Raw genomic sequence first — 27,549 nt, 5'->3', positions numbered from 1 at the left:
GTGTTTCCCTGATCTGCCCTGGGGTTAGCTTGTTAAGTGTGGGGGAGGGGTCATCTGGTTACAGGAGATCTCCTCAGCTGAACTGAGGCAAAGGCAAGCTCAGGGGATGGTGATCCCAGCTGCCCTATTGTCTTCTTGTTTCCTCTGGAGTGCTGAGGCATGCCTAGATCCTAGTGCGAGTTTCCACCCCTCCTGGGGCTCCTCTCCTGGCGTTGAGGCTTGCCTGGGTCCCAGTGCAAGTTTCCTTCTTCCAGCTCACTTCTGCCACAGTAGGAGGAATCCCCCTTAGCTATTTTCCTAGCCTTAGATGTTATGATACTGTTTGCCCCCTCTGCTGTTCCTGCTGATCCAGGATTTTTCTGGGGAAACACTTTATGGTTCCTTCAAGGTCATCAAGGGGAGAGAAGAGAGCATTTACTTATCACTCCATCATCCTGGATCCCGGAATTTCAAGTAGGTGAGTTACAGACATTTAATCTACTGGCTGAAAATCTCAGGAGCTGCTGCGGCTGATATCTGGTGCTCAGGAGCTGTCACTTGCTTGGGTCTGCTGACTTCTCACCCTGGGCTGCAGCTCTACCAGTTCTGCCTGCTGCTACTGTCTCAGGTTTCCCCAGGGCCCTCCCACTCAGTTGCGCTGGACAAGCTGCGCTGTGTGCTCTGTGCTGTGGGCTCACCTCCAGGGAACATATCCTTCCCATGGACCTTCCAGTCTGTCCTGGGCTTTGAATCTGCCACAATCTGTCTCTTATTGGATTCTGCACCTCCAAAATTTGGTCATATTCTCTTTTTGGAGGTATCTGAAGGAGTTTGTCTAAGAGCTTAGGTGAGTTGTTGCTCTCACTCCACCATCTTGGCTCCACCCTCCAAATTTTTTTTAAGGGAATGGTAAAAATTGTTTTTACATGTAACTGGGGGAAAATAAAATGTTATTTAAAAATAGAGACTAAATAACCTAATCTTATAGAGTGATTGGTCAAAGAAAAAATCATAGAAACAATAAATAACTTTATTTTTTTTATTATTTGTTTTCAGTTTTCAACAATCATTTCCATAAGTCTTAAATTTTCTCTCCATCACACAAGAGAAAATATTCTGCTTCATTCTGTGATCCATTTTCATACTTCTTTCTCTGACTGTGGATGGCATTTTGCCTCGAGTCCTTTGGGAATGTTTTAGGTTCTTACATTGTTGTGAAGGGCCAAGTCTATCAGAAACAATCCTCACACATTGTGGCTGTTACTGTGTATAATGTTCTCCTGGTTCTGCTGCCTTCAGTCAGCATCAGTTCATATAAATGTTGCCAGGTTTTTCTGAAGTCCTCCTGTTCATCATTTCTTATAGCAAAATAGTATTCCATTACATTCATATAACCCAACTTGTTCAGCTATTCCTCAGTTGATGGGCATCCCCTCGATTTCCAGTTTTTGGCTACCGCAAAAAACAGCTGCTATACACATTTTTGTACATGGACTTTTTCCTATTTTTATGATCTCTTTGTGATACAGCCCTAGAAGCAGTATTGCTGGGTCAAAGTGCATGCACATTTTCATAGCCCTTTGGGCAGAGTTCCAAATTGCTCTCCAGAATGGTTGGATCAGCTCATTGCTCCACCAACAATGAATGTTCCAATTCTCCCACACCTCCTCCAGCACATATCATTTTCCTGTTTTGTTAGCTAATCTGATAGGTGTGATATGGTATCTCAGAGTTGTTTTGATTTGCATCCCTCTAATCAATAGTAATTTAGAGCATTTTTTCACATGAGTAGAGATATCTTTAATTTCTTCCTCTGAAAACTGCCTGTTCATAACAATCAATAATTTTATAAAAAATGATAATGAGACAACATTCCAAAACTTAGGAGTTGAAGTAAAAGCAGTAATCAAATATAAATTTATATGTTGACATGGTTATATGAATAAAATAGAGAAAGAGCAGTTCAAATAATTGGGCATTCAATTTAAAAAGCTACAAAAACAAATTAAAAATCCCAATTAAACACCAAATTTTGAATCCTGACAACTAAAGGTGAGATTAATAAAACTGGATGTAAGAAAAGTAAGAATGGAATTAACAAATAAAACTAGGAACAAGTTTTACTAAAACTAAAATAAAAATAGAAAAACAATTGTTTAATACTGCTTTAAAACAAAGAGAACTATATCCCTAGTATCAAAAATAAAAAGTGAATACAACACTAATGAAGATGAAATCAAAGCAATTTTTCTGTCTAATTATATGACAATAAATTCAACAATTTAAGTGAAATGGAAGAATACTTACAAAAATATGAAATGCTCAGATTATCAGAACTAGAAAAAATAAAACTTTTTTAGAAAAAGAAATTGAATGAGCCATCAGTGATCTTCCTAACCAAAAAGCTTTAGAACTAGATGTATTTATGAGTGAATTCTACCAAACATTGAAAGGTCAAAAAATGAATTATTTTGAATAATAGGCAAAGATGGAGTCCTATGAAACTTGTTTTATGAAACAAACATGTTGCTGCTTCCTAAACTTGGAAAAGTAAAAACAGAGAAATAAAATTATAGACCAATTTCACTAGTGAATATTAATACAAAAATCCTAAAAGAAATTTAGGAAACTACAACAATATATCACAAAAATTATACATTGTGACCATGTGGAATTTATTCCAGGAATGCAGAGCTGGTTCAATATAAAGAAAATTAGTAACATAATTTATTAGAGCAATAATAAAAGCAACAAAAATCAGACAATCATCTCAAAAGATGCAGAAAAAAAAAGCTTTTGATAAAATATAACTCATTCCTATTAACAACATTTTTAAGTATAGGTATAAATGGATTTTTCCTTAAAATGATATGAAGCATCTACCTAAAACGATCAGCAAGCATTATTTGTAATGGAGATAAGCTAGAAGCATTCCCCGAAAGATTAGCAGTAAAACAAAGATGCCCATTATTATCAGTATTATTCAATATTATACTAAGATTAGCAGTAGCAATAAGAGAAGAAAAATAAATTGAAGGAATCACAGTAGGCAATGATGAAATAAGACAATCTTTATTGCAGAAAATGTGATTTTATACTTGGAAAAGTCTGAAAACTAAAAAGTTAGTTGAAACAAAAATTTTATCAAAATAGAAGAATATAAAATATATAAAATAATTGCAAATAAATCATCAGCATTTTTATATATCACCAACAAAGTCTTGCAAGAAGAGATAGTAAGAGATATTTTATTTAAAATAACCATAGACAATATAAAATACTTGGGAATATACCTGGTAAGACAAATCCAGGAACTATATGAGCATAATTATAAAACATTTTAATATTAATAAAATCAGATTTAAATAATTAGAAAAATATTAATTGCTCATAGGTAGGCCAAGGCAATATAATAAAATGACAATTCTACCAAAATTTATGTACTTATTCAGTGCCATCCCAATTAAATTACCCAAAATTATCTTATTGCTCTAGAAAAAAATAGCAAAATTCATTTGGAAGAACTGATGGTCAAGAATATCAAAAGAATTAATGAGAAAAAAGTAAAAGAAGGTGCTCAAAGAGTATTAGATATTGAACTGTATTATAAGGCTGTGATTATCAAAACTATCTCCCTAAGATACTATATTGCCTAAGAAATAGAAGGGTGGATCAATGGAAAAGAGTAAGTATACAATTTATTGTTGATATTGTTCAATTGTGTCCAACTCTCTATGACCCCATTTTGGGATTGTCTTAGCAAAGATACTACAGTGGTTGGCCATTTCCTTCTCCAATGCCTTTCATAGATGAGGAAACTGAAGCAGACAGGGTTAAGTTACCTGCTTGGGTTCACACAGCTAGTAAGTGTCTGAGACCAGATTGGAACTCTGGAAGAGGTATCTTCCCAATTCCAAACCCAGTGTCCTACCCACTAGGCATCTAGCTTCCCTAAGTATACAATACACAATAGTAAATGATTATAGTAACTTTGTTTTTGATAAACAAAAAAATTTAAGGTTTGGGGATAAGAACTTGCTATTTGGTAAAATTGCTGGGAAAACTGGAAAGCAGTCTGGAAGAAACTAGTGACAGTAGTAGCCCAATATCTTATACCATTTACCAAGATAAGGTCAAAATGGATACATGATTTAGACATACAAGAAGATATAAGTAAATTAGAAGAGCATGGAACACATTGCCTATCAGATTTATGGATAAGAAAATTTATGAATAAATAAGAGATAGAGAACATTGGGGGATACAAAATGGATCATTTGATTATGTTAAATTAAAAAGGGTTTGTACAAATAAAATGAAAGTAGCCAAGTTTAGAAGAAAAGCAGAAAATTGGAGGAAACTATAAACAATTTCTCAGATAAAGGTCTCGTATCTCAAATATATAGAGAACAGAGTAAAATTTGTAAGAATGAATCATCCCCCAATTAATCTGAATGGCAGATAAAATAATTAAATGTCTCTATAGTCATGAAAAAATGGTCTAAATCATTTTTGATTAGAGAAATGCAAATTAAAATGACTTTGAAGTAGCATCTCACGCCTATCAGACTGGCTAAAATGACACCACCAACAACGCTTTAGGGTTCCAGTATTCCCACATCTTCTCCAACATTTATCATTTACCTTTCTTGTCACATTAGCCAACCTGATAGGTGTGAGGCAGTGCCTCAGAGTTGTTTTATTTGCATTTCTCTAATCAATAGTGATTTAGAACATGTTCTCATATGATAATAGAAAGTTTTAATTTCTTCATCTGAACACTGCCTATTCATGTCCTTTGATCACTTATCAATTGGGGAATGACTTGTATTCTTATAAATTTGATTCATTTTTCTATATATTTAAGAAATGAAGCCTTTATCAGAAACACTGGCATTCTGTAAAAATTGCTTCCTACCCTTCTGTTTTCCTTCTAATCTTGGTTACATTGGTTTTGTTTGTGCAAAACCTTTTCATTTTAATGCAATCAAAATTATCCATTTTGTATTTCATAATGTTGTCTATTTCATTTGGTCATAAATTCTTCCCTTTTCCATAGATCTGACAGGTGAACTATTCCTTGCTCTCCTAATTTGCTTATGGTATCATCCCTTATGTGTAAATCACGTACCTATTTTCACTTTATCTTGGTATGGTTGTGAGATGTTCTATGCCTAGTTTCTGCCATACTATTTTCCACTTTTCCTAGCAATTTTTGTCAAATAGTGATTTCTTGTCCCAGAAGCTGAAGTCTGGGTTTATCAAACTCTAGTGAATTACTATGATCATTTGACTATTGGGTCTTATGTGTCTAATCTGGTTTTGAGATGTCACATCCCTGAGGGGCAGACATGGCTCTGAGCATGGGGATCCTCTAGGCTAAGTCACGGGGATGGGACACATGTCTGGGGAAAGTATCTTGGTTTGGAAAGAGTGGTAAAGGTGCGTCAGGAATGGGTTCTCCCAGGGGAGAGCCAGCACTTGTTTCTCCACCATGGTGCACTCCACATCATCGTCTATCAGAATGACATCTTTCTTCAGAGCCTTCACTACAAAGAACTCACCCCTTCAGCTCAGCCAGAGGTACCTGAGTCACCAAGGAAGAAATGTAAGGGAACTGAAGCAGGACAGAGGAGGCAGAAGAGCCTAAACCAACAGTCTGGGCAATTTCCCCTTGGTCCCAAAGGGTAGTTGTGCAGTAGACACTTCTGCTCCAGGTTTCCCCTCTCCCAGGGCCTGGCACCCTCCAAGACACCCACCCACTTCTGACCTGCCTCCCCAACAACACACATGCATAATGCTTCATGCCACAGATGTGCAGATCTGAAAAAAAAAAACTGTGTGCAGATGGACACTGTGTAAATCAAATCCTATTTTCCCACTGCTTTGCTTTGTTTTCTGAGGAGGCTCATTTCTAATAGATCTTCAGTAGTTCCCATATGTTTTAGTGCCCAATTTCTCACAAACTCTCTACTCCAACTAAGACTGAGAAGATGCACCCCTGGGGGTTGTCTCTGCCAGCTCCCCCTTTTCCCTAACCCTCATTCAAACTCTAACTTATCTTCTTGGTAACCCCAGAATTAACTTATCTACTGTAATGAGACTCCATACAGAGCCAGGAGGCCTCGCTCCATTCCCAAGGATTGTAACCAGGTTACCAACATTCCACTCCTGGCTTTGCAGTTTACATCTCTTTGGGACATCATTGGATGAAATGATCTCTAAGTCCCCTCCCAGTCACCTTCTCAAAGTTGCCCTTGCCGAGGACTTCCTGGAACGTAAAGTTGTAGATGTTGAACTTGGAGGGGCTCCTCCCATAGGTCCCATTATCTGTGGGAACAGAAAGTAAACACTTCAGATCAAGACCTTGAACCACATTCCAACATCCAATCACATTTTCCTTGGTTCAGAGGGGCAGGGAGGGACTTTTAGGAAGGTGCCCCTGACCAACACTGGCTGTTCCCCAGAGGACTGGAGGGGGGGCGTGGAGAAGGGAGACACTGAGGATCAGAGAAGGGGCACTAACTCCATTGGATCCACACAGGGAAATACAGAAAGGTCCAGAACAGAACTCTAGCATCCTTAGTTACAGCTGAAGACTGTATCTATTGACACCTTCAGCTGACCAGTTCAAATACATACTGTCCTCTACCATATACACTATGCCCCCTTATCTTGTCATACCCTGACAACTCTCAGACTCAACACTTAATGACCTCTCCAAATCTATATCCTTACCTCCTACTTCAATGTTGCTGAAATTGGCTAGAGGAAGTCACACGACTGCTGACTACAAATCCTTGTCATCTAATCCCAGCTGGCCCTCCCTACGATGACATGGCCATCTTTTCATTCCTTGCTGATTGATTCTTCCTTTGTATCCTTTATTTCTTCTCCTTCTGTCCCTTCATCAATCTTTGTCCCCTCTTTCTCATCCCTGTTCTGTATCTATTGGGTCCTTTTCCATTTTCCATCACTTACTTGGTCTCTACCATCCTCTTAAACTATCGTTCAATATCTCTTATCCCTTTATAGCTGAGCCCCTAAAAAGAGCCCTCCACTCTCATTGTCTCCACCACCTCACCAACCACTCCCTTCTTAACTTTTTACAATCTGACTTTGAGCCGACCACTCTCTTCAAGGTTAGCGACAATCTCTTAACCTGAATTTCTGAATCCTTATTTTCCTTCAAGGTTCAGCCCAGGAGCTCCTCCCTCTATGAAGCTTTTCTTGATCACTCCAACAATGACTTCTCCCTCCTCAAATTGCCTTGTATCTATTTATTGGTACATACATGTACCACTACATTGTACATACATGTACATATATGTTGTATCCCTCAAGAAGAATATAAAGTTCTTTTTTTTTCCTTCTTTTGCCTTTACATCCCCAGCACATTGCACTTTGTAGGTGAATTGAATTCCGTGCTTTGAAATCTCACCTGCCCAGTCTGGTAGACTTCAAAGCTTTCTGTAGCCCCTGTGTCTGACTTCCGGGAAGATTTCTGGAGAAAGGAAGCAAAGAGAAGGGGGTTTGCAGCTAGAGCTAGCTCCACAGTACCAAGAGAGGAGAGAGCTGGAAGGGGAAGCTGGATCCTGGTCCCCCACAATCCCAACTCCATTACTAAGACAACTTCCCAGGGCTGGTTATGGGGGAACCTCTGTTATTTCAATGACACAGGTTTACTCCATTTTATTCGCTGCATGGCTGAAAAGTCTTCTTCAAATTCTGTTTTCCCATTGATATTCTGTTTTTCCTGGGATATGTTCATTTCACTTCTGGCAGATCTTATGTGGCCTCCTAACATTTCAGCTTGAAGTTTCTGAGCACTTTTTCCCACCACCCTGCAGTGTTCTTCTTTTAACTCTAAAATGTTAGCCCTAAATAAAAAAATAAATAAATAAAAATAAAAGCCCTAAAATGTTTTGGGGAGCACTCTGCATGAAGAAACCTGTCGTCCTAAATGAACGTGCATTATCTTTTCCCCAACAAATTCTAAATTTTCTAGCCTGCAAATTGGGGTTGGGATTTTTTATCTGTCCTTATCCAGTCAATGCTGATTAGTGCCTCCCCTGGTCCTAGCAGTAAGACCCCTCCCCAGCCCACCTCCCCTAGCCTGGGGGCTGATTGTTTTCCCTCCATACCACACTGACTTGGTTTAATGCTTCAGCTAACACCTTCTGGTTGATGCCGCATAAATTTGCCACTTTATTCTGACACTTATGATGTATGTTCATCCCACAGTCTAGAGGAGAGAGAAAATAGAGGTATTGGGAATCTCCCCGGAATCCCATCAGCCCCTTCACGCTGCAGACCCAGGGCCCTAGAAGGATCTAGGTGGGGCAGTAGATAGAGGGCCGACTTGGTAGTTCAAGTCTAGCCTCGGATACTTATCAGCTGTGTGACGCTGACCAAATCACTTAACCTCTGTCTACCTCAATTTCCTCAACTGTGAACTATGGATACAGAGTGGTTGTGAGTCTCAAATGACATAAATTTTTTAAGTTCTTAGCACAGTACAAGGCGTATTGGAGGTGATTAGTAAATGCATGTTTCCTTCCTTCCTTCCTTCCTCCCTCCCTCCCTCCCTTCGGTTCCCTCCTTCCTCAAAGAAATAAGATTTCAGGTGAGAAATTTACATACACCCTGACTTGTATCCAAGAGGCATAACAAAAAAGACATTGTAATAGCGAGCATTCATATAGACCTTTAAGATTTGCAAAGCTCCTTACATATGTTATGCAATTTGATCCTCACAACAACCCAGTAAAGAAGGTGCCATTATTATCCCCTTCTTATAGATGAGGAAAATGGAGGTGAGAAGGGTTAAGTTTCTGGGGCAAGATTTGAACTCGGGTCTTTCTGACTCAAAGGCCAGCACTCTATCCACTGCATGACCTAGGCGAAAAGAGCCCCAGGCTAGAACACTAATGAATAAACCCACCCCCTTCCTTCTGGAAACAGAGATACCACATCTCTACCAACTCCCCACTATCTCCTCAGCCCTCAATGTACATGATCGCCAAGGCACTGCCTTTGAAAAACTCTTCTTCTGCTCCAGTCTTCAGTTTCTTTCACTTCCATGGCTTTAACCACTGCCTCAGGAGATGAGTCCCACTCTGCCCCCAACATCCCTTCTCACCATGGTGTCCCTGCTATTGGCCACCGTGCCCAAGAACCAGCCAATAATCTTGTCGATGCAAGATCCTCAATCAATACTTCCAATCAAGGGGTACAGCCCTGACCTCTCTTTCTGAGCACTAGATTTGCATCTCCAATTACCTCCAAGATAGCTCCACCTGGATGTCCCCTGGGCAGGACAGGCTTGGGCCTCTGAGTTTGGAACTGTGGCTACTCACCCCCAAAAGCTCCCTTAGACCCCCACCTCCCTGTCTTGTTCCCTCCATCTTCCCTTACTCAACCCCCCACCCCCTGGCATTGCTTCTTGCCCACAAACCTTCACACTTTAATCCCTGCTTCACCATCCCCCAGAGCAGGTTCCCACAGTGGTCACAGAAGGTGGGGCTCATGTAGTTGCACACTTTGAAGTGATGCAGCATGTCTATGTTGAAGCACTCCTGGAACGGTGGAGAATGTAAGGAACGCTCAATGAGCTCATGCCACCACTCCCACCCCCTATCCCCACCATCCAGCCCTCTGACAGCCAGACTGGAGTCTAGAGTCACAAACTGTCAGGATGGTCAGAGGGCTTAAAGGCTGCCCAATCCATGCCACTTCAGAGGTGAAAACAGACCCAGAGAATAAGGTTGTGCCTCAGATCACAGGCAAGGATGGCACTGGGAGCTGGGAGTAGGAGGAAACCCAGAGGAGCCCCAAACCTTCTAGGGATTTCCTCATGTTGCCTGTACTCACACCAGCCAAAAGGCACCCCTCCTGAGAAGTTACAGGAAGAGCCATTCCCTCGCTAGGAGGGGCACAGAGTTTCTCTGCAATGAAGGCCTCAGATGGGGATACCTAGCACCATTTAGAGCCTTCCCTACTCAGCTGCTTTGAAGAAAGACTAAGTAATATGTAGCTGCCAGCCACACATGCTGAAAACAACCCCATGTCCCCCGATTCCTACAAAAGTCTCCCCAAAGGATTCTGTGGCCCCTCCCTAGCAGTTTCATCACTCTCACTATGATGTCCCTAGTTTGCCCCCCTCTCCTTTACATGATGCTCCTGCCGTGATCCTGTCACCATGAAGGTCCCACCCTGCCCCCAACACCCCTTCTCACCATGGTGTCCCTGCTATTGTCTGCCATGCCCATGCACTGGCTGAAGATCTTGTCGATGCATTTCTTGTGGATCGCCGCTTTACATTCTTGGGGAGGCAAAGACAGGGTAGGGGGTGCGAAAGATGCAGGGCAGGGGGTAGAGACAGTGAGCAGGCACTGACACTGCCCAGCCCCCAGGCACAAAGCTTCCTGTTCTTCCGGCCTGCCCAAGTAGCCTTCCCCACTATCTGGCCCAAAGCCTCCCACACTCATCTGGGCATCTGGCCCAAGGATTGATTCTTTTCCCCTCCCCATGTCCTGTCTGCCTGGCTACCATAAGCCCTAAGGGAAATGAGGAAGTAGAGAGGAGGAAGAGATGATGACCAGAGAGGGGGCACAAAGGGAATGGGGAGGCCATGGAGGGATCCAGAGAGAGGGAGGGACCTGGTGGATGGAAGGCACCATCTAGAAGTACAGGGAGAATGAGACCCTGGGAAGGTGTTAGGGAATACCAGGGAGGGAGGCTGGTGAGGGGATTTCTGGAGGAATGGACACCCTGGAGGAGGGGTAGCATAGAAGGGCTACTGGACAGAAGTAACCTTTCTTTCTCCTTGGGACACAGTTGTTAAAGCAACTCCCTCCATAGTTTTCACACTCACACATTTGTACACTGGCACACACATTTACATGTGTGCACACAAGTGTGCCAGAGACACACATACACATATATTGACATACACACCCACATTCATACTTACGTCTGCATTTGTAGCCTTGCTTGTTAAAGCCCCTGAGAAACCGAGTCAGAGAGACGAGGTGAGGAATGACCTTCCCTACTAATCCTTCCCCCCAGTTCCTCAGACTTCTCAAGGCAGTCCCTAGCCTACCTTCCCAGCTCTCCTCCAACCCATCCCCCACTGATAGCTTGACTCCCCTTCTGCCCTTGGGAACCTTCCCCACCACTCACCAAACAAAGCTCTTGCAGACCGAGCAGAAGGTGGGCTGGCGAAAGAAGGTGGCAATAAACTCATGACTCTTGATGTAATGGATCTTGGGCTGCTTGATGGTCCCCCACCTGTTCATGGTGGGAAATTTGCTCTTGGCCTCCACCATCAGGGGCTGCTTGCAGTCTGGAGAAGACACCAGAAGGGTTAGTCTTACCTTAGCCTGGAAATTCCAGAGTTATAAAATCATAGCACATTGGAGCCTGGAAAGGCACTCAGAGCACTTAAATCTCATGTTAGAGGCCAGGAGGAGAAGGGACTTATCCAAGGTCACACAATGAGTGAGTGGTAAGCCCAGGACAAGTCATGTTTTCTGAATAGGAAATGGGAGGTGGAGGTGGGTAGAGACAGTCAGCCTCAGGAGGTACTGGGGGGAGTGGAGGGGGAGGAAAGTTCACTTGGGTAATCCATAGTAGGCAATAGCAACTAGTTCCCCAAAGTCTTCTGCTCCACCCCCTCTGAACCAAACTTGAGGAGGAAACAGGGTGCTCTGTCCTGCTAGAGAGTTAGAACCACTCATGGACAAAGCCTAGTGAGTCTAGGACACGACAGTTTGAACCCCATGTTTGTCATTTTCCTCAGTCTGTCTTCTACCTCTTCCTGTTGCTACAGGATAGGCATGCATGTCCACTCCCCCATCCCACCCCACTTCCAGCAGGGCCCAGGTACACAATGTGAGGCCCTGGTTAACCATCCCTTACCTGTATCTTCCGGGAAACACTGGACAGACATGAGTACCTTGGCCTGAGGTTGCAGGTCCAGCTGAGGAGATAAGGTGTGTCCATGAGGAGAGGGGAGGAGTTCCCAGGACAGAATGAGAAGGAAGGGAAACTCCCCACCCCACTCCTGCCCCCACCCAACAGCTGCTCTGATGAGGGGAAGAGCCCAGATGGGAGGCAGGGGGTCCTGCAGAGAGAAGGCCACCCAACCTAGAACATCGCAAACACACTCTGGAAAGCAGGGACCTCGAAAAGGGCGCACACATCCTTCGGCTCCCACATCCAAACAAAGCGACAGACAAAGGAGCTCACCTCTTCCAGGGAGTCTTCCCTTCCTGCCTCTACTGCACTCCTCAGCCCTGCTGGCCCAGGCTAGACTAGAGAATTTGGCGCCTACAGGTCAGTGGCTCCTTATTATTCATTTACTGTTTTCCCCAACTGACTGGGAGTCTCCTTCTTCTACAGTCTTTGTCCACTATGGCAACCAAAAGTAGGTGCAGAAAGAATATTCCCTGATGAATTCAGGACTCTGCCCTCAGCCCTGATGAAGGGAGAGATCAGCGGGAGCCCTGTCTCACACCTTCCCCTTCCTTTGCTCTAGCCTGTCTGAAGTGGCTCTTACTGGGGCAGAGGAATGGACAGTTATAAAGACTTTTCCTGTTGAGACATCTCTGCTTGTGGGGAGCAAAGCCCAGGGACTTTCTGTGGGTCCTTTCGCTACAACAACATGCATCTATGCTCACACAGACACAAAGGCATGTAGATACATATGGATCACACACACACACACATACACTCACACACGGAGTAAGATCACAAATCTAGAGATGAAAGGCACCTCAGAAGCCATCTCATCCAGCCCCTTCATTTTTACGGATAAAGAAACTGAGGCCCAGAGAGGGCTAGCAACTTGCCCACTGACACAAAGGGATCGTGGATTTAGAAGTGGAAAAGACCTCAGAGGTCAACTAGTCTAACCCCTTCAATTTACAGATGAGGAAACTGAGGCTGAAGGAGGTGAAGTGACTTAGCCATATAGGCAAGGAAGAATTTGAATCCAGATCCCTTGATTCCCAAACCAGTATTCTAAATAAAATAATACAGAGACACACAGAGACATGCTCAAATGTCCACACATACACACACACTCATTCATGGGTGTGCACACAGAGTGCCCAGCCCTGATGATTCCAACACCCCTGAGTTCATCCCCTCACCCAGAATTCTAGCATCTCTCAGCCAGCACAGACACGCCCACAGTCACCTCTGACAGGGATTCCTCAGCTGCCTTCATCAAGACAATCTGGATGACCTGTCCCTTGTAGACGTGGGCATCGATATACGATGCCCAATCTGGGTACATGGTGGGCTTCTTCTGGACCAGCACCTTTCCTCTCTCTGAGGTCCACACAGTTGGGGATGAGGTGGGACGACACAGGATGAACACATCTTCAAGCATCGCCCCCTCCCAGAAGGGTATCTCCCCACCAACGAGCTCTTGCTAGCTCACTCTGGCCACATCTAATTATCCACCAGGGACAACCTGCAAATCTCATTACAAGCAAGATCTCCACCATTGTCCAGCCCCACTCCAGCAGCTGGAACATGAGCTCACAAGGCTGGGGCTGAGTCCTCCATCTTCCTGGCAGTCTCCTGTAGTATGGTTGGGCATGGCACACAGGAGGCTATGAATGACCATGGGAAGGAGGGGCTCCTGGGAACAACAAGGTCTCCCTCCCTTCCTCCTTGTGGCCAGGACACAGCAGAGAGGGAAGCCCTTGTTGGTTCTTCTGCACCATCTAGCTTCCTGCACAGCATTGCAACAGCCCAAGCAGGCAGGCAGCCAATGGATGGGTGGGTGGGGGGGTTATCAAGTGGGAGCTGCCCAATCCCAGGACATGAAGGAAGCGGTCTGGCTGGGTGCCAGATTGAGGGAGCTGAGCCTTCACAGAATAGGCTTTAATCCAGAAGACCTTGGGAGTTCTTCAGGGATGCCTAACATGGGGTAGCTGGGAGTGGGGGAGAAGGCAGGAGAGGCTGTGGATAGAATGCCAGGGCTGGAATCAGGAGGACTCATCATCCCAAGTTCAAATCTGGTTTTGGACACTTCTTAGCTAAGTGACCCTAGGCAAGTCACTTCACCCTGTTTGTCTCAGTTTCTTCATCTGCAAAATGAGTTGGAGAAGGAACCACCACCGTAGTGGCACACCAGCCTAGTATCTTTGCTAAGAAAACCCTTAAAGGAGTCACGAAGAATCGAATATGACTGAAAAAATGACTGAACGATAAGTCCCTACAGCCCAGAAAGCACATAAGACATCAGCGTATGATATATTGTTAAAAACTAGGACTTGTGATCTCGTGGTATAAGGAACTTACTGTGTGTAAACTGCCTGATGCTGGTTAGAAAATGGTTTGGAGGCTATAGCTTCAGAGTCATTTTTCAAACTTTTTGGATTCAGGACCCCTTTCCACGTCTAAAAATCTACCCTCCCCCCAAAGAGCTCTGTTAATGTGGCTTTAATCTATAGATATTTACCATATTAGAAATTAGACATCCTAGTTTATGATGAATAGTTCTGCCAATGTAGGTCCTCTGAAATGTTTTGGGGGACCCTTGGTCCCCAGGCTAAATGTTGAGAATTGCTGTCTTTGAGGACTGCCTCAAAGAAGGCAAGGAAACCAGGTGTAGGGGAAGATAGGAGATGAGACCTAGGCCCTGTCCCAAGGGAGCTGAGGATTTGGGATTCCGTCATGAAGGGAGGGATCACAGTCTACAGGGTAAAAGGGGCAGCAGAGAACAATAGACAATAGCATTCCACGCCATAACGCTCAATCAGATGAAGGGCTGGTTGGAGAAGGCAGAGAAGGCTTCCCACAGGAGACAAGGCTTAAATGTGCCCTAAAGATGGATTATAGGATTATCTAAAATCAAGGATGGGCCACATGGGACTTTCTAGGTCCTCGGGTGTGGCCCTTTGACTGAGTCCAAGTTTTAAAGAACAAATCCTTCTATTAAGGGAATTTGTTCTGTGAAGTTTAGATTCGTTCAAAGTCCTTGAGGATGTAGAGGGCCACGAGTCCTCAAGGCCCCAGGTTCCCCACCCCTGAAAGGTGAAGGACACTCATGACTAACTACATAAGCAAAGCAGGGAAAGAACCCAACAAATGGGGATAGGGAGCAGCGAAGGGAGGGAAGAAAGATGAAGAAAGGACCAGTTTGTGGAAAACCTAATTGTCAAGAAAGTCGGGCTGCTGAGAACATTCACCCAATCCTGGCTACCAGTGCAGGACAAAGGGATTAACCAGCATTGTCACAGCCCAGGCAAAAGGGTCAAGCAGGACCTCTGGAGTGGCCAGGGAGCTTCTGTGATGGGCACACTCACCCCCTCTCTACTGCACCCCTTAGGGGACACAAAGCCCTTCTCACGATGGGAGGGAGCCCTGTGCTGGCTCATAGTACAAAACAGCCTCTGTTAAGGAGCAACAGGAGAAAAGTGGCCAGAGGCTGGGCTTGGGGGGCCTGGAACTAGCTGCTTCTGTGGATTTCTCCTTGAGCCACACTAACAGACGTGCTGATATCAACACACACACACACACACACACACATCCAGAGATGGGCATTCACAGACACCCACACACACTCACTAGCATACACACATTCCCATCCAGAGCCAGCAGGGGGAGGGGATTACACAAGGGAGCAGCCCACCACCAAGAGCCCACCACTGTCCATGCTGGCAGCTGCTCCCTCCCCCATTTCCCTCCCCCCCTGGCTTTTGCAGCAGCAACAGCCCCAGTACCTTCAAGGAAAGGGAAAATGGAAAGACTCCAGGAAATCTTCAGGCTTTTAAAGTATTTCCTGTTTATAAGTATGGGACACAGAAAGTCACAGGAGGGGAGGGAGACAGAGATGCACAGAAAGGCACAAAGATGGAAGCAGTAAGATAAAGAGAGATAAAGACAGAGAAAGTGAACTAGAGAGAGTCAAAAGTAGAAATATGGGGGGGGGGGAGAGGAAAGAAAGTGAGAGAGAAAGAGAGAGAGAAGAGAGAGAGAGAGAGGGAGAAAGAGAGAGAGCAGGGCCCACCCAGGGAGAGAGAGACGTACAAGACACCCAGAAATGCATAAACTGGGGGAGGAGGGGAAGGGAGAGAAACATTTAAAAGGATGGAGACAGCTCTGCAGAAAGGCTGGGAGAGGGAAAGGACAGCAGAAAGGGACTCCCTCATTCAGTGATCAGACTGATCTCTCAAGAAAATATCAAAATGAATGTTTTTCCACTCACAGAGTGAAATCAAGCCCCTACTAGGAGGAGAGGAAAAAGGGAAGCTAGAGTGGAGAAGAGAGGAGAGGAGAATGGGAGGATAGAAGCAATGCTATCTAGAATAAGCCCAGTTTCACAAGGTACAGTGGCCTGGATATAGCTGATATGGAGAGCTGTTCACTTTCTCTTCTGCCTCCCCCATCTATGGCATGGAACAAAGTTCATGCAGGGCACTTCTAGCCAGTCTGATGAGGCTAAAGGGAGCCTGTAGACCGGAAAGCCACAATTTCCGGATTCTAGAGAAAGGGAAACAAGATAGTTGCTTTCAGGAACATGATGGGAGCCAGCAAAGAGTGGCAGTGGAGCTAAGAATAGACTTTGCCCACTGTCTAGACTCTGTACATGGACTTGGGGTCCAGGAAGAGGGCTAGCTGTAGTCTTACCCTAGGCAAAAGTTAGAGGATGAAATCAGAGCCACCGTGGACCATTTCCAAGTGAGGATCTCTTGAAGGCCTACCTTCAAAAAGAGGGGAGTCACCCCATGACTGACCACAACACTAAGACAAAATGAAGCTGTCACACATCCACAACTATCTTGTGACCTGATGGTTTGTTTGTTTTTTAACAATAACCCCTCAAAGTCTCATAATTCTTCACATAATTCATGGGAGAACCATTCCCCATTCACTCCCAGCCTTCTTGGAACCAAACCTCAAAAAAAAAAAAATCCAGCCTTTCCCTCCCCTATCTCCCAAACTTTCATCCCTTGCTCCTTTTCTACAGCTACCAGACTCTTATCAGAGAGCCTAGGCCAAAAAATCGGATCTGGGCTCACAGTATCCCCAGACCATGCATGGATCACTGCCCAGATCAGCTGTTTCTGTTTATCCAACATGGACAGAGAAGTGTTCAGAATCCTCCAGAGGATGTTGTGAAATACAAACCCAGCCACAGCTCAAAACTATGCATGGGGCCCCAACATCCTTGGACAGAACCTTCTTTCCTAGGTCCCCATATTTAGACGCTAACCTCTAACTCTAGTTTATTGACTTGATGTCCCTATCAGAACTGACCCTCCCCCCAAATCTCCAGCCTTCATATCAATCCCTAGCCCTAACCTGGCACAAATCCCCAACCTTCTTCTGAACAATAACCTCTAGCTGATTCTAAACACTATTGCCAAACTAAGACCATAACCGTGACTTTTTTTCTCCAAATAAAAACCTCCAGCCCTCACCCACATCCTAATTGCCAACCTCCCTGACCCAAATGTAGACCTAAACCACTAATATTCCTCAGACTCTAACCCTCAACTTTCCCCTACAGGATAACTTTTGCCACCCCACTCACCCCAGACAGCAATCCTTAATCCAGATCCCAAAAAGTAACATTTAAGATCAGAGATTTAGAACTGAAAGGAAACAGCTACTCAAATCCCCTCATTTTATAGTGTTTCCCATTTCTGAACTCTGCTGGATGATGGAATTCTTTTTTCTCTGTTTTCTCCCACTTCCCAGATATCAAATACAGTTATCTCTTTCATATCACAAGGGTAAGGGACATGGTGGCTCCCGCAATCTGGAAAAGCCATGTAAAATTTTTTGACCCTCCCTTAATATCACAGAAGAAGTCTGAATTATTATGGTATTAAAAGATAAAAAGGTTGATATTCTACAATACTACACATATATATTTTATGCATTTCTGAGTTCCTAAACTTTTTCTGTATTGTCTACTGGCCTTTGCATGTCGAACGCGGCTTCCACAAAACTCCCTGAAAATTTCCATTGAATTTCTTATGCTGACTAATGCTGTATCCAAACCACAATGGGATGTGTCACAATGTGGAAGGTACAAATCTACACATCTGGCTTCAGTGTCTCGAGCTCTGGTCTCCTCTTACCAACTATGATAATTATATGTAAAGCACTTTGCGAATAAAAGTGCTGTATAAATGCTAATAGTTATCTGTATATTTCAAACAGGACGGCCATAAGCACCTCAATATATCCAATTCATTCTCTTTCCTCTCCAAATCCATCCATCTTCCAAACTCCCTTCTTTCCATCAAGGGAACCATCACTCTTCAGCCTCCTCCAGGTTCTTTACTTGGGTGTTGGTCTTGACTCTTCACTCTCTCTCTCATCCCACGTACCCAATCAGCTGCCATCGCTTTCCATTTCTACCTATATAATCTCTCTGGAATCCATCTTTTTCTTTTTACTCATGCACTTGGCTTAGGCACATGTCAATCTCTTGGCTAGACTACTGCAATAACTTCTTAATTGTTGCAGATTTCTGCCCTCGCCATCCTATCCTCCACACAAATGCCAGACTAGTTTTCCTTAAGTACAGGTCTGATCATGTCATTTCCGCACCTCAAGAAACTTCAGTGGCTCCCTGCTTTCTCAAGCATCAAATAGAAATTTCTGCTTCACAAATGTGGGCTTCATAACCTGGTCTTCACCTACCTCTCCAGTGTCATTCTGTATCACTCCCCTTCTTGAACTCCATGGTCTAGTCAAACTGGCCTTCCTACCATCTCTTATCTCCATCACCTTTCCATTGACAGTCTCCTCCTTACCTTTAATGAAAATTTGCTTCCTTCTTACCTCTACTTTTTAGAATCCGTTACTTCCCTTAAGACTCAGTCTCTTTCTACATTAAGTCTTTCCTCATCTTTCCCAAGTCCCTAGTGTCCTCCCCTGCTAACTACTCTGCATTTAGCTTTACAGATTTGGTATATATTCATAGAGATGTATATTACCTCTTCGTGTCCTTGGGGACAGAAATGATTTCATTTGTCTTCACATCTCCAGCTTAACCCATGCCTGGCACATAGTAAGTGCTTAATAAATCTATACTGATTGATTGGTTGATTAAATATAGTAAATATTAAATATAGTAAAATCTCAGTCATTTGAACCCCACTAATTCATTCTGACAGGAATGAAATTTGTATTTGCAATGGATGTATGTAACTTGAGTTTTGTTGTCTAAGCAAATGAAGAATGTAAGTAAGACTGTTTAGAAATTGATGAAAATGTTTAGGAGAGTTAGCTTCTGTAAGAGTTAAAGTCCTAGAAGAGAATAATTCGACATGCTGATCATTAATTATTCTTATTTCTTAAGTAAAGAAGGTTCCTAAGAACTGCCATTAAGTCAGAAGTTTTTAACCCGGGGTCCCTGAATTTGTATGTTTGTCTTTTAGTGTTTTGATCACTGTATTTCAGTATAACTGGTTTCCTTTGTAATCCTGTGTATTTTACTTTATGCCTTTAAAAACCTTAACCTGCAGCTAAACTCTTTTGAGAAGGGACAGGTAAAAGGAGAGAGAAGGTAGAATAAATAGGAGGGGGAATAAAATGGAGGGGAATACAATTAGTCTTTCACAACATGACCGTTATGGAAGTGTTTCGCATGACAACACATATGTAACTTATATCAAATTGCTTGCCTTCTCAATGTGGGGGGAGAGGAAGGGAGAGAATTTGGAACTCAAAAGTTTTAAAAATAAATACTAAAATTGTTTTTACATGTAACTGGGGAAAATAAATTACTAAATACATTTTTAAAAATAAAATTAAGAACAAAAAAAAGACCCTTAATCTGAGGAGTCCACAGGCTTCATCAGATTGCCCTAAAAAATCCTTGACACAAAAAAGGTTAAGAAACCCTGTGCTAGACAAACTCTGGTAAGCTTTATTTAAGTCACTACATATATGTGTATTTGAAAGCAGGAAAAAAATTTGTATCCTCATATTCATGAGACATGTAGTGACAGTAAAATAGGAAGTGCTGAATTTGAATCTCAGTTCTACCACATCTTGGTTGTATGACCTTGGACAAGTAATTAAAACTCTTTGGGACTCAGTTTCTTTATCTGTAAAATGAAGAGCTTATCTAATCTCTAAAGGTCTCTTGCAGCTCTAAATCTATGACCAAATCATCCCAACGCCTATCACACAACTCAGTTCTTTGCCCCAAAGTCAACCCTGCCATTTCCTTAAAACCTAGCATCCAAAAGATTCCTAAAAGGCAGAGACAGGTTCTCTTAGGATCCTACAGTCAGCGTAGTGATATAGTAGATAGATCATTGGCCTGGAGTCAGGAAGATCTGAATTCAAATCTTGCCTCAGATACTTTCTAGCTGTGGGACCTTGGACAAGTCACTTAACCCCAGTCTGCCTCAGTTTCCTCAACTGTAAAATGGGGAAAATGACAGCACCTCTCTCTCAGGCTATCGTGAGGGTCAAATGAGATATTTGTAAGGCACTTAGCATGGCACCTAACCCATAGTAGGCACTGCATAAATGCTTGTTTCCTTCCTATTTGCAGTCACACGACTAGCAGCCCCTAACATGACTACTACTAGGACTTTATTCACTAGACCAAGTATTACGCTGTGGATGCTTTCAGCCCTGAAATTCCTATTCTGGGTTCCCTCTTCTATCATCCTGACTGGCTCATTCTAGGTCTCTTCCAGCCATGCTTCCCTTTACCACCTATTTCCTTGCCAGCTGCCTCTCCACCATTTGAAGACCCAATACTCTACCACCCCACAGTTTCCAGCTCTGGAACCATAAACAAACACCACTCCTCCTGGGAAGGTGTATGTGTTAATCTATTCACACCATTCTTATAACTTTCCAAACCAAAATATTCCTCCTGGCCAATGCTCAGTCATCTATATGTGGTCTTCCCTCATTGGAATTTAAGCTCTTTGAGCATAGAGATTGTGGCAGTTGTATATCTGTATCCCTAGAGTTTAGGAGAATGACTGGAACAGGGGAAGGGCTTAAAAAAAAATAGTTCACAGATCTCAGGTTAAGAACCCTTACATGATACAGTGTCTATCCCAGGCTTAAGAAGGCCTAAAATTGGAAACATAGAAGGTAGAAAATTGGGTCTTTAGTCCAGGGGTGGGGAACCTGTGGCTTTCAAGGTCCGCAAGTTCGGCCCTTTGACAATCAGTCAATCAGGTTCCCCGCCCCTGAATGCTAGTCTAACTGCCTCATGGCACAGTTGTAGAAACTGAAGTCCAAAGAGGAGAAGCGACTTGCCCAAGGTCACCAGAAAGTTAGTGAAAGAAAGAACTGGAAATAAAGTAGATAACCAATCATCAGAAATGGCTAAACAAATTGTGGCACATGAATGTAGTGGAACATTACAGGATACGGACAATGTAAAAAAATCAATATAAAAACTTTTTAAAAGAAACTTAGTGGCAAGGTTAACACTAGCATGTCCCCAGATAAAATGTACTAGAAGAGCCCTTATCACTTGGCAAATCCACCAAGTGACTCAGACCCATCCATCATGGATGCTCTCACTTTCTGTCCATGTGATGTTCCCAAAGGAACAAGTTGATGTGACCTTCATCTCTGTGTCTGTGTGACAAACCTGTGTGCCTATCCAAATGTGTGTGGCTATATGACCATACATCTGTCTTGAGTGTGCATTTCTGTGTCTGTGCCTTTCTGACCTCTCTTACAACCAATCCCTTCCCTTATAACTCAACCTACTTGAGTTCTTCACCTCTTATCGGGACTACTGTAGAAACCCTGACTCACCTCACCCTTGTCCAACCTCCACTGAGCTGTTAAAGTGACTGGCTGAAAGTAAAGATAACCATCTTCATTCAATAAACTCCAATGGCTCCCTATTACACTGAGGTTCAAAGACAAACTATTCAGTTTGACATCTAGATCCCTTCACAGCCTGGCCCTAACCTACCTTTCCAGACTCATTAAACATTATTCCCCTTAATGTACCTACTGTGTCTCATATACTACATTCCATCTCTGTATCTATTTCTTTGCATGGGCTAGTTCCATTCCTGGAACATGCCCCTCCCACCCCTCTGCCACTTAGAATTCCTAGTTTCCTTCAAAATCTAGCTCAAGGGCCACCTTCTACAGGAAATCTTTTCTGATCCTCTTAGCTGTTAATGACTTCCTTCCAAAAATGGCCCAGAGCTTGTATCTTCCTCATATGTACATAATTCATACATATATATGCATCCTCAAAACTTACCTTTTCCTTGTATATCTCTTTTGTATGTGTATATATTCATCCATATATCTAAATATACTCTCAAAAATTACCTAGTATTTTCTTTGTATATAAACATATTGTACATGCATGTGTATATGCACATTATTCACACACACACCACCCTAACCCTAAATGCCCTAAAATGTACCTGCACATGCAGTGCACTCACACACATCATAAACGCAAACATGTGTGAACATGTATACCTACATGTAAATATGTATGTACATGCATCTTGTCTCCCCTGGTAGTATATAAACTCCTTGATGGTAGGAATTATTTTATTTTTTCCTTTGGACACTCAGTGCTTTGCATGGTTCCTGACTAGGAGTATATAGGTAAGGGCTGTATTCTAGTGTGTGTGTGTGTGTGTGTGTGTGTGTGTGTGTGTGTGTGTGTGTGTGCATATTTGGGCGTGATCTATTTATGTGTGCCTATGTATGTTTTAGGTAGAGGGTGGCAGGGAGGATGACAGAGTCCCAAGGCTAATTAACCTCATTAGGTAATGAAATCCACATGGGAAAGGGAAAAGAAAGGATGACCTGAGGCTAGCTCTGCATATATCCTTCCCTGCCTCCCTCCTTCCTTCTTCAGCTCTGTTTGGAGAAGATGAGGATTAAGCTGCTCAAAGCAAAAGGGAGACATAAAGGGGGGAAGTGGGGCAGGGCTGAACCCCTCCCCCCCAGGCATAGGTCTTGGAGAGCCACACTCCTCCTCCTTTCCCCCTTGCCCATCCCCCAGCTGCCTGAATCACCAGAATGAGATTTCCCAGTGAGGAGCTCTCTGCCTGGCTCTCTGGCCCAATGAACTGTAACCAGCTTGATATCCCTTCTTATAAAAGTCCTGTAGCATTCCCAAAGCCTGTAAGATTTGGCATTGTCCCTCCCTATGTCCTCAGGACCCTAGCTTCGGGTCCAGATTCATGGAAAGTCAATCCAGCCCCAGGGCTCCAGATCCCCAGGCTGCTCTTCTGATTTTACCTTGGTGGGGTGTACCAATGGTCAACAGGGGAAGGAAGGACAAAGAAAGGAACAGGGGAAGAAGGAACGAGGGGAGAGGGAGAGAAGAATGATGAGAGAAGAGGGAGGGAGGGAAAAACGCCTGTAAACTTCTTTCTGATGAAGATAAAGGTGTTAACACTGTCCTAGTTTGGGAGACAGGATGTAGTGATGGGGGTGTCAGTTGAAGTATTTAGTAAATGTTTTGAGAAAACTGTAGTTGCAAGAGCACACCGGACTAGGAATCAGGTGGCCTGCCACTCACTGATTGTGTGATCTCAAGAGTCACTTGATAGTTCTGGGTCTCAGTTTCTCCATCTGTAAAATGAGAGGGTTAGAATGATCTCTAGGGTCCCTTTCAGCTCTGCTACTTTGTGAATCTGTGAAAAAACTTTAATGTACATGACAGGTTTTTGTTTCGTTCTCTATGATCTTTCTACAGAAGAAACAGAGAGATTATGCTAGCGTGGGATTGATTTACATTAGACTGTGGGTAAAGGCCCAAAGCCCACCAGCAGAGCAGAGCTTTTGGACTGGCTGAAAGTGAGCCAGGGATTGAGTCCAGTCCAAAGCGCTCAGGTAGACTGATCCCAGGTCAGTACTGGATGTGCTGGGACAGCAGATGTCTTTCTCTTTGGCCTGGGTTGGGGGGCAGAGGAAGGGCTCCAGGCCAAGAAAGAAGCACGGGGCCAAGCATGGTAAGGGGGATAAAGAAGGGGGTTGCTGCACCCAGCAGGCTTTGAGTGGTTTTCTATGATAACACTCTTGTTGTGTGTTTGTGTGAGTGTACAACCTTACCCTTGATAGCTCTGTTACAAATCTTCTTCCTTGTGCCAAACACCCAAAAAAGAAGGGAAGAAAGGGCCAGGTGACAGAAGTGGGGTCCATGAAGTGGAGAGCTGAACAAGTTCAACTTTCTGACAAAGTTTCCAACTGAGTAGGAAGGAGAATGTGAGAGAAGGGCAAAGCTCCCTAGGTAAGACTTAGGAAGGGATCGAGGCCCCAGAAAGCTGACATGATTACCAAAGGCCTCACTCTGAGCTGCCCTCCACACCAAGCACATACACACACAGTGTCACTGTTCCACACACACTCAATCCCAGAACAAAGCATGGAGTCACACTCTCACAGAAAGTGAGTATCATACACTAATACAGCAGGCATTCGCAGAGTCATGCACACTCACACACACAAGCAGACATACCCACATAGTAACAGTCACTCAATCACACACAGTCACATTCATATTCACTGCCTCCCACACATTCAGTCACATATTCGTCTTCGGCTGGCCTGTCGATAAGCACTCTGGTTCAAACTATGTCTACCACAAGGAAACCCAAATGACCTAGGTCTCCACCTCTCAGTACCCTGGTCACAGGTGGCTACAGCATGTCTGGGGATATGCTGGGGGAGAAAAAGAAACCATACACCCATACACACACACACACACACACACACACACACACACACACACACACAGAATCAGGTGAATACATGTATAATTTCACCATGTAGTGTCTGCACAGATAAACTGCCCCCATATAAAAATCCCCAGCAGGATTCACAGAGACAGGAGACAGGCACAGACAGAGGAAAGTCAGAGTCACATTGGACACAAGGAATTGGGGCACAAAGAGATGGGACATGGAACAGGCATGTCCTACAGACATGTAGGACAAACAGAGTGACAGTATTCACACAGGAAAGAAAGAACAGACACAGAAAAATGCAGATGCTCCCTAGAGGTAGATGGAGATTTTACAGGGAGGATCCTCCCCTCAAGAAAATTCACTTGGATGGTAGTTTTTCTCAATGCTGCCAGTCATGGGAGAAAGCCAAGGGAGGGAGGGGAAATGTGGAAGTGAAGTGAAAAGATGGTTGGAGGATGGACCTTTTTTCTCCACTCCCCACCAAAATTTAGAAATCCAAGGGGCCATCATGTTGATGACTTCCGTGTACAGGAGTAGATGAGTGCATTCTCTAAACCCTTCCCCCAACTCATCAAAAAAGTGTCCAGGGTTCCCTTCCAGAGGTCCCCTCTCATCTGGTCTAGGATGAGCCTCAGATCTACTGGTCCAGCTGAGATGGGGGTAGGGTACATCTGTCCCTTAAAGTTCAGGAAAGGTTGTAACAGGAAGATAGGAGACAGGGACAGAGAAAGACAGAGTCTAGGACACAGAAAGGAGAAAGAAATGAAGGAAGGAAAAAAGAGACCCCAGAGGCAAGAGGATAAGTGATGTAGAAAGCAGGTAGTCAGCCAAATTAAGGTTCTTCTCTCCCTTTGTCCTGATAGGGAAAGGAGTCAGAAATGGGATAGGAAGGACATGATGTAGCTGGAAGGAGGGCAAAGGGAGAAGTACTAGGATAGAGGGGACATCGGAGGAAGGGTGGGAACACAAAAGAAAGGGCAGAGAAAGGAAGAGAAGAGAGGATAAGGGACAGAATGGTAGATGAGACAAGACAAGACCAAGCAATAAATGAAATGATGTGGTTTCAATGGTTGACAATGAATAAGAAGGCGATAGGGGATGGATTGCAGAAATAAGTGAGGGGGTCAATGGATGTGGGGATGACAGATGGAGGTCAAGTGGAGAAAGGATTACAGACAAGATGACAATGAATGAGGGACATCAAAATGTTGGGATGGTGGAACAGGAGGATGTTGGGCAGGGTGAATAGGGATGATGTTGTGGGGGTACAATGAATGAGGTGATTATGAACGAGAAGATATGCATGGAAGATGATAAATGGGAGTGGAGAGTGGGAAATGCCAGATGAAGTAGTTAAACCCCTGGAGAGAGAGAGAGAGAGAAAGAGAGAGAGCGAGAGAGAGAGGGAGGGAGGGAGAGAGGGAGAGAGGGAGAGAGAGAAAGTCTTCATCAGTCAAGTGACAGAGACCCAAGGAGAGACCCGACAATGAGAAAGCCTGTAGAATGGTCACTAGGAAGGCAAAGAAGCAGAAGGGGCCATGGGCCACAGTGTTCTGTTGTTTCAGTTTCAGAAGGGACCCGCAACTCCCCAAGTCCAGAACCAGGAGACTGGTAGCCCTGACTGCACTGAAAAGACCCGAGTTCCTCTCCCAAGCCCAATCCCGAGGGGTGAGGGGTCCTTGGCCCCTCTCCCAGTTCCCTCCTACCTCCTCACCTTCCGGTAGGCCAGAAAGGGGGGGTTGCCTCTCCTGGGTGAGGGGTCTCTCCAGGGCCGGTCGCCTTCCTGTCCTGAGAGGGATCTATCCGGGTCAACACGGGCCGAAGGGATCTGGGAGAGCTCTCTGCCCCGGGGCGGATGAGGGTTGGGGGTCCTAGTCCCTGAGTTGGAGAGAAGCCGGGGTGGGAGGGGTGGGAGGGAGGCGGGGCGGGATCTATCTCTTAGTTCCAGGGGAGTCTCTAGCAGCCCCCAGGCTCTCGGCACTCCGGAAGGGGAGGAGGGGAATCGAGAAGGCCAAGTCTCCGGTTCTCCGCTTTGGGGTGCGCCTCAGCGCTCTGGGAGGTGGGGCGGGAATCGCTCAGTCCTCTGGAACCCGGCGCTCAGCCGGTCGGGGGGTGTCCTGAGTATCTGGCGCGTCTCTGCCTCAGGAGAGGGGGATTGCTGGGTCCCCAGGGGGACTTCGTCCAGGCAGCTGGGGTCCCTCACCCTGGGAGCTGGGGGGAGCCGAGAACTTCTGGGTCCCTGGGGTCTCTCCACCCCAGGAGTGGGGGGGATCACTCCGTCCAACGAGTCTCTTACCTCGGAGAGTGCCTCGGTTCTGCTGGCAGCCTATCTTCGGGTCCAGGCGTCTCTCGGCTCCGAGTGCAGGGAGAGGGGCGGGGGACTGAGTCCCTCGGGTGGTGAAGGGGTTAGGGTGCAGGATCCCTCTGCGCTGGGGCCGGGGAGCTCCCTCTCTCGTTCGGTTCCGGGCTGGACTCTGCCCCTCTGGTCACCTCTGGTTCCGGGAACAGTCACACTAGGAAGTGCTGACTGGGGGGCGGGGCGGCCGAGACCTCACTGAGGTGTTGGGAACCCCGGCCGCCAGCCAAGTTCAGCCCAGAGCCTCCCAGGGCCACCTCCGAGGCCGCCCTCCGTCCTTCTCCCGTTGCTGGGCCAAGGTCTCCCTCCCTCCCTCTCGGCCCCTCCTTTCCCTCAGTCCCCCGAGGCTGCAACTCTGCTGCGCCCTGCCTGTATAGGCAGGGCTTCCTATTTTCTGTCTCTTATAGAAGTGTGTGTATGTGAAGGGTATGTGTGAGTGTGAGTGTGTGTGAAGGGTATGTGTGTGTGTGTGTGTGTGTGTATGTGAAGGATGTGTGTGAGATGTGTATGAGTGTGTGT

General features: G+C 44.8%; 1 protein-coding gene across 6 annotated transcripts; it reads right to left on the bottom strand.

The window, feature by feature from the left end:
* Nucleotides 1–1,004: 1,004 nt before the first annotated feature.
* Nucleotides 1,005–27,295, bottom strand: LOC140503281 (protein kinase C delta type-like). Of its 6 annotated transcripts, XM_072607118.1 has the most exons (11): nucleotides 26,971–27,294; nucleotides 26,389–26,552; nucleotides 11,902–11,962; nucleotides 11,164–11,326; nucleotides 10,955–10,986; nucleotides 10,218–10,303; nucleotides 9,437–9,557; nucleotides 8,124–8,224; nucleotides 7,421–7,483; nucleotides 6,221–6,309; nucleotides 1,005–5,566 (listed from the first exon to the last, which is right to left on the bottom strand). In XM_072607118.1, exons 3-11 carry the CDS (start codon nucleotides 11,930–11,932, stop codon nucleotides 5,548–5,550), a joined length of 705 nt encoding a protein of 234 aa, XP_072463219.1. In that variant the 5' UTR covers nucleotides 11,933–11,962; nucleotides 26,389–26,552; nucleotides 26,971–27,294; the 3' UTR covers nucleotides 1,005–5,547. The 6 variants fall into 6 exon arrangements, with proteins under 6 accessions (XP_072463219.1, XP_072463220.1, XP_072463221.1 ...); XM_072607119.1 differs by lacking the exon at nucleotides 26,389–26,552 and having other exon boundaries at nucleotides 26,971–27,295; XM_072607120.1 differs by lacking the exon at nucleotides 26,971–27,294 and having other exon boundaries at nucleotides 26,381–26,510.
* Between the last annotated feature and the right edge of the window lie 254 nt (nucleotides 27,296–27,549).

This window comes from Notamacropus eugenii, chromosome 5, assembly GCF_028372415.1.
Source record: "Notamacropus eugenii isolate mMacEug1 chromosome 5, mMacEug1.pri_v2, whole genome shotgun sequence".
Classification (NCBI taxonomy): domain Eukaryota; kingdom Metazoa; phylum Chordata; class Mammalia; order Diprotodontia; family Macropodidae; genus Notamacropus; species Notamacropus eugenii.
The sequence above is the reverse complement of the archived record's forward strand: the minus strand, read 5'-3'. Positions and strand labels throughout refer to the sequence as shown.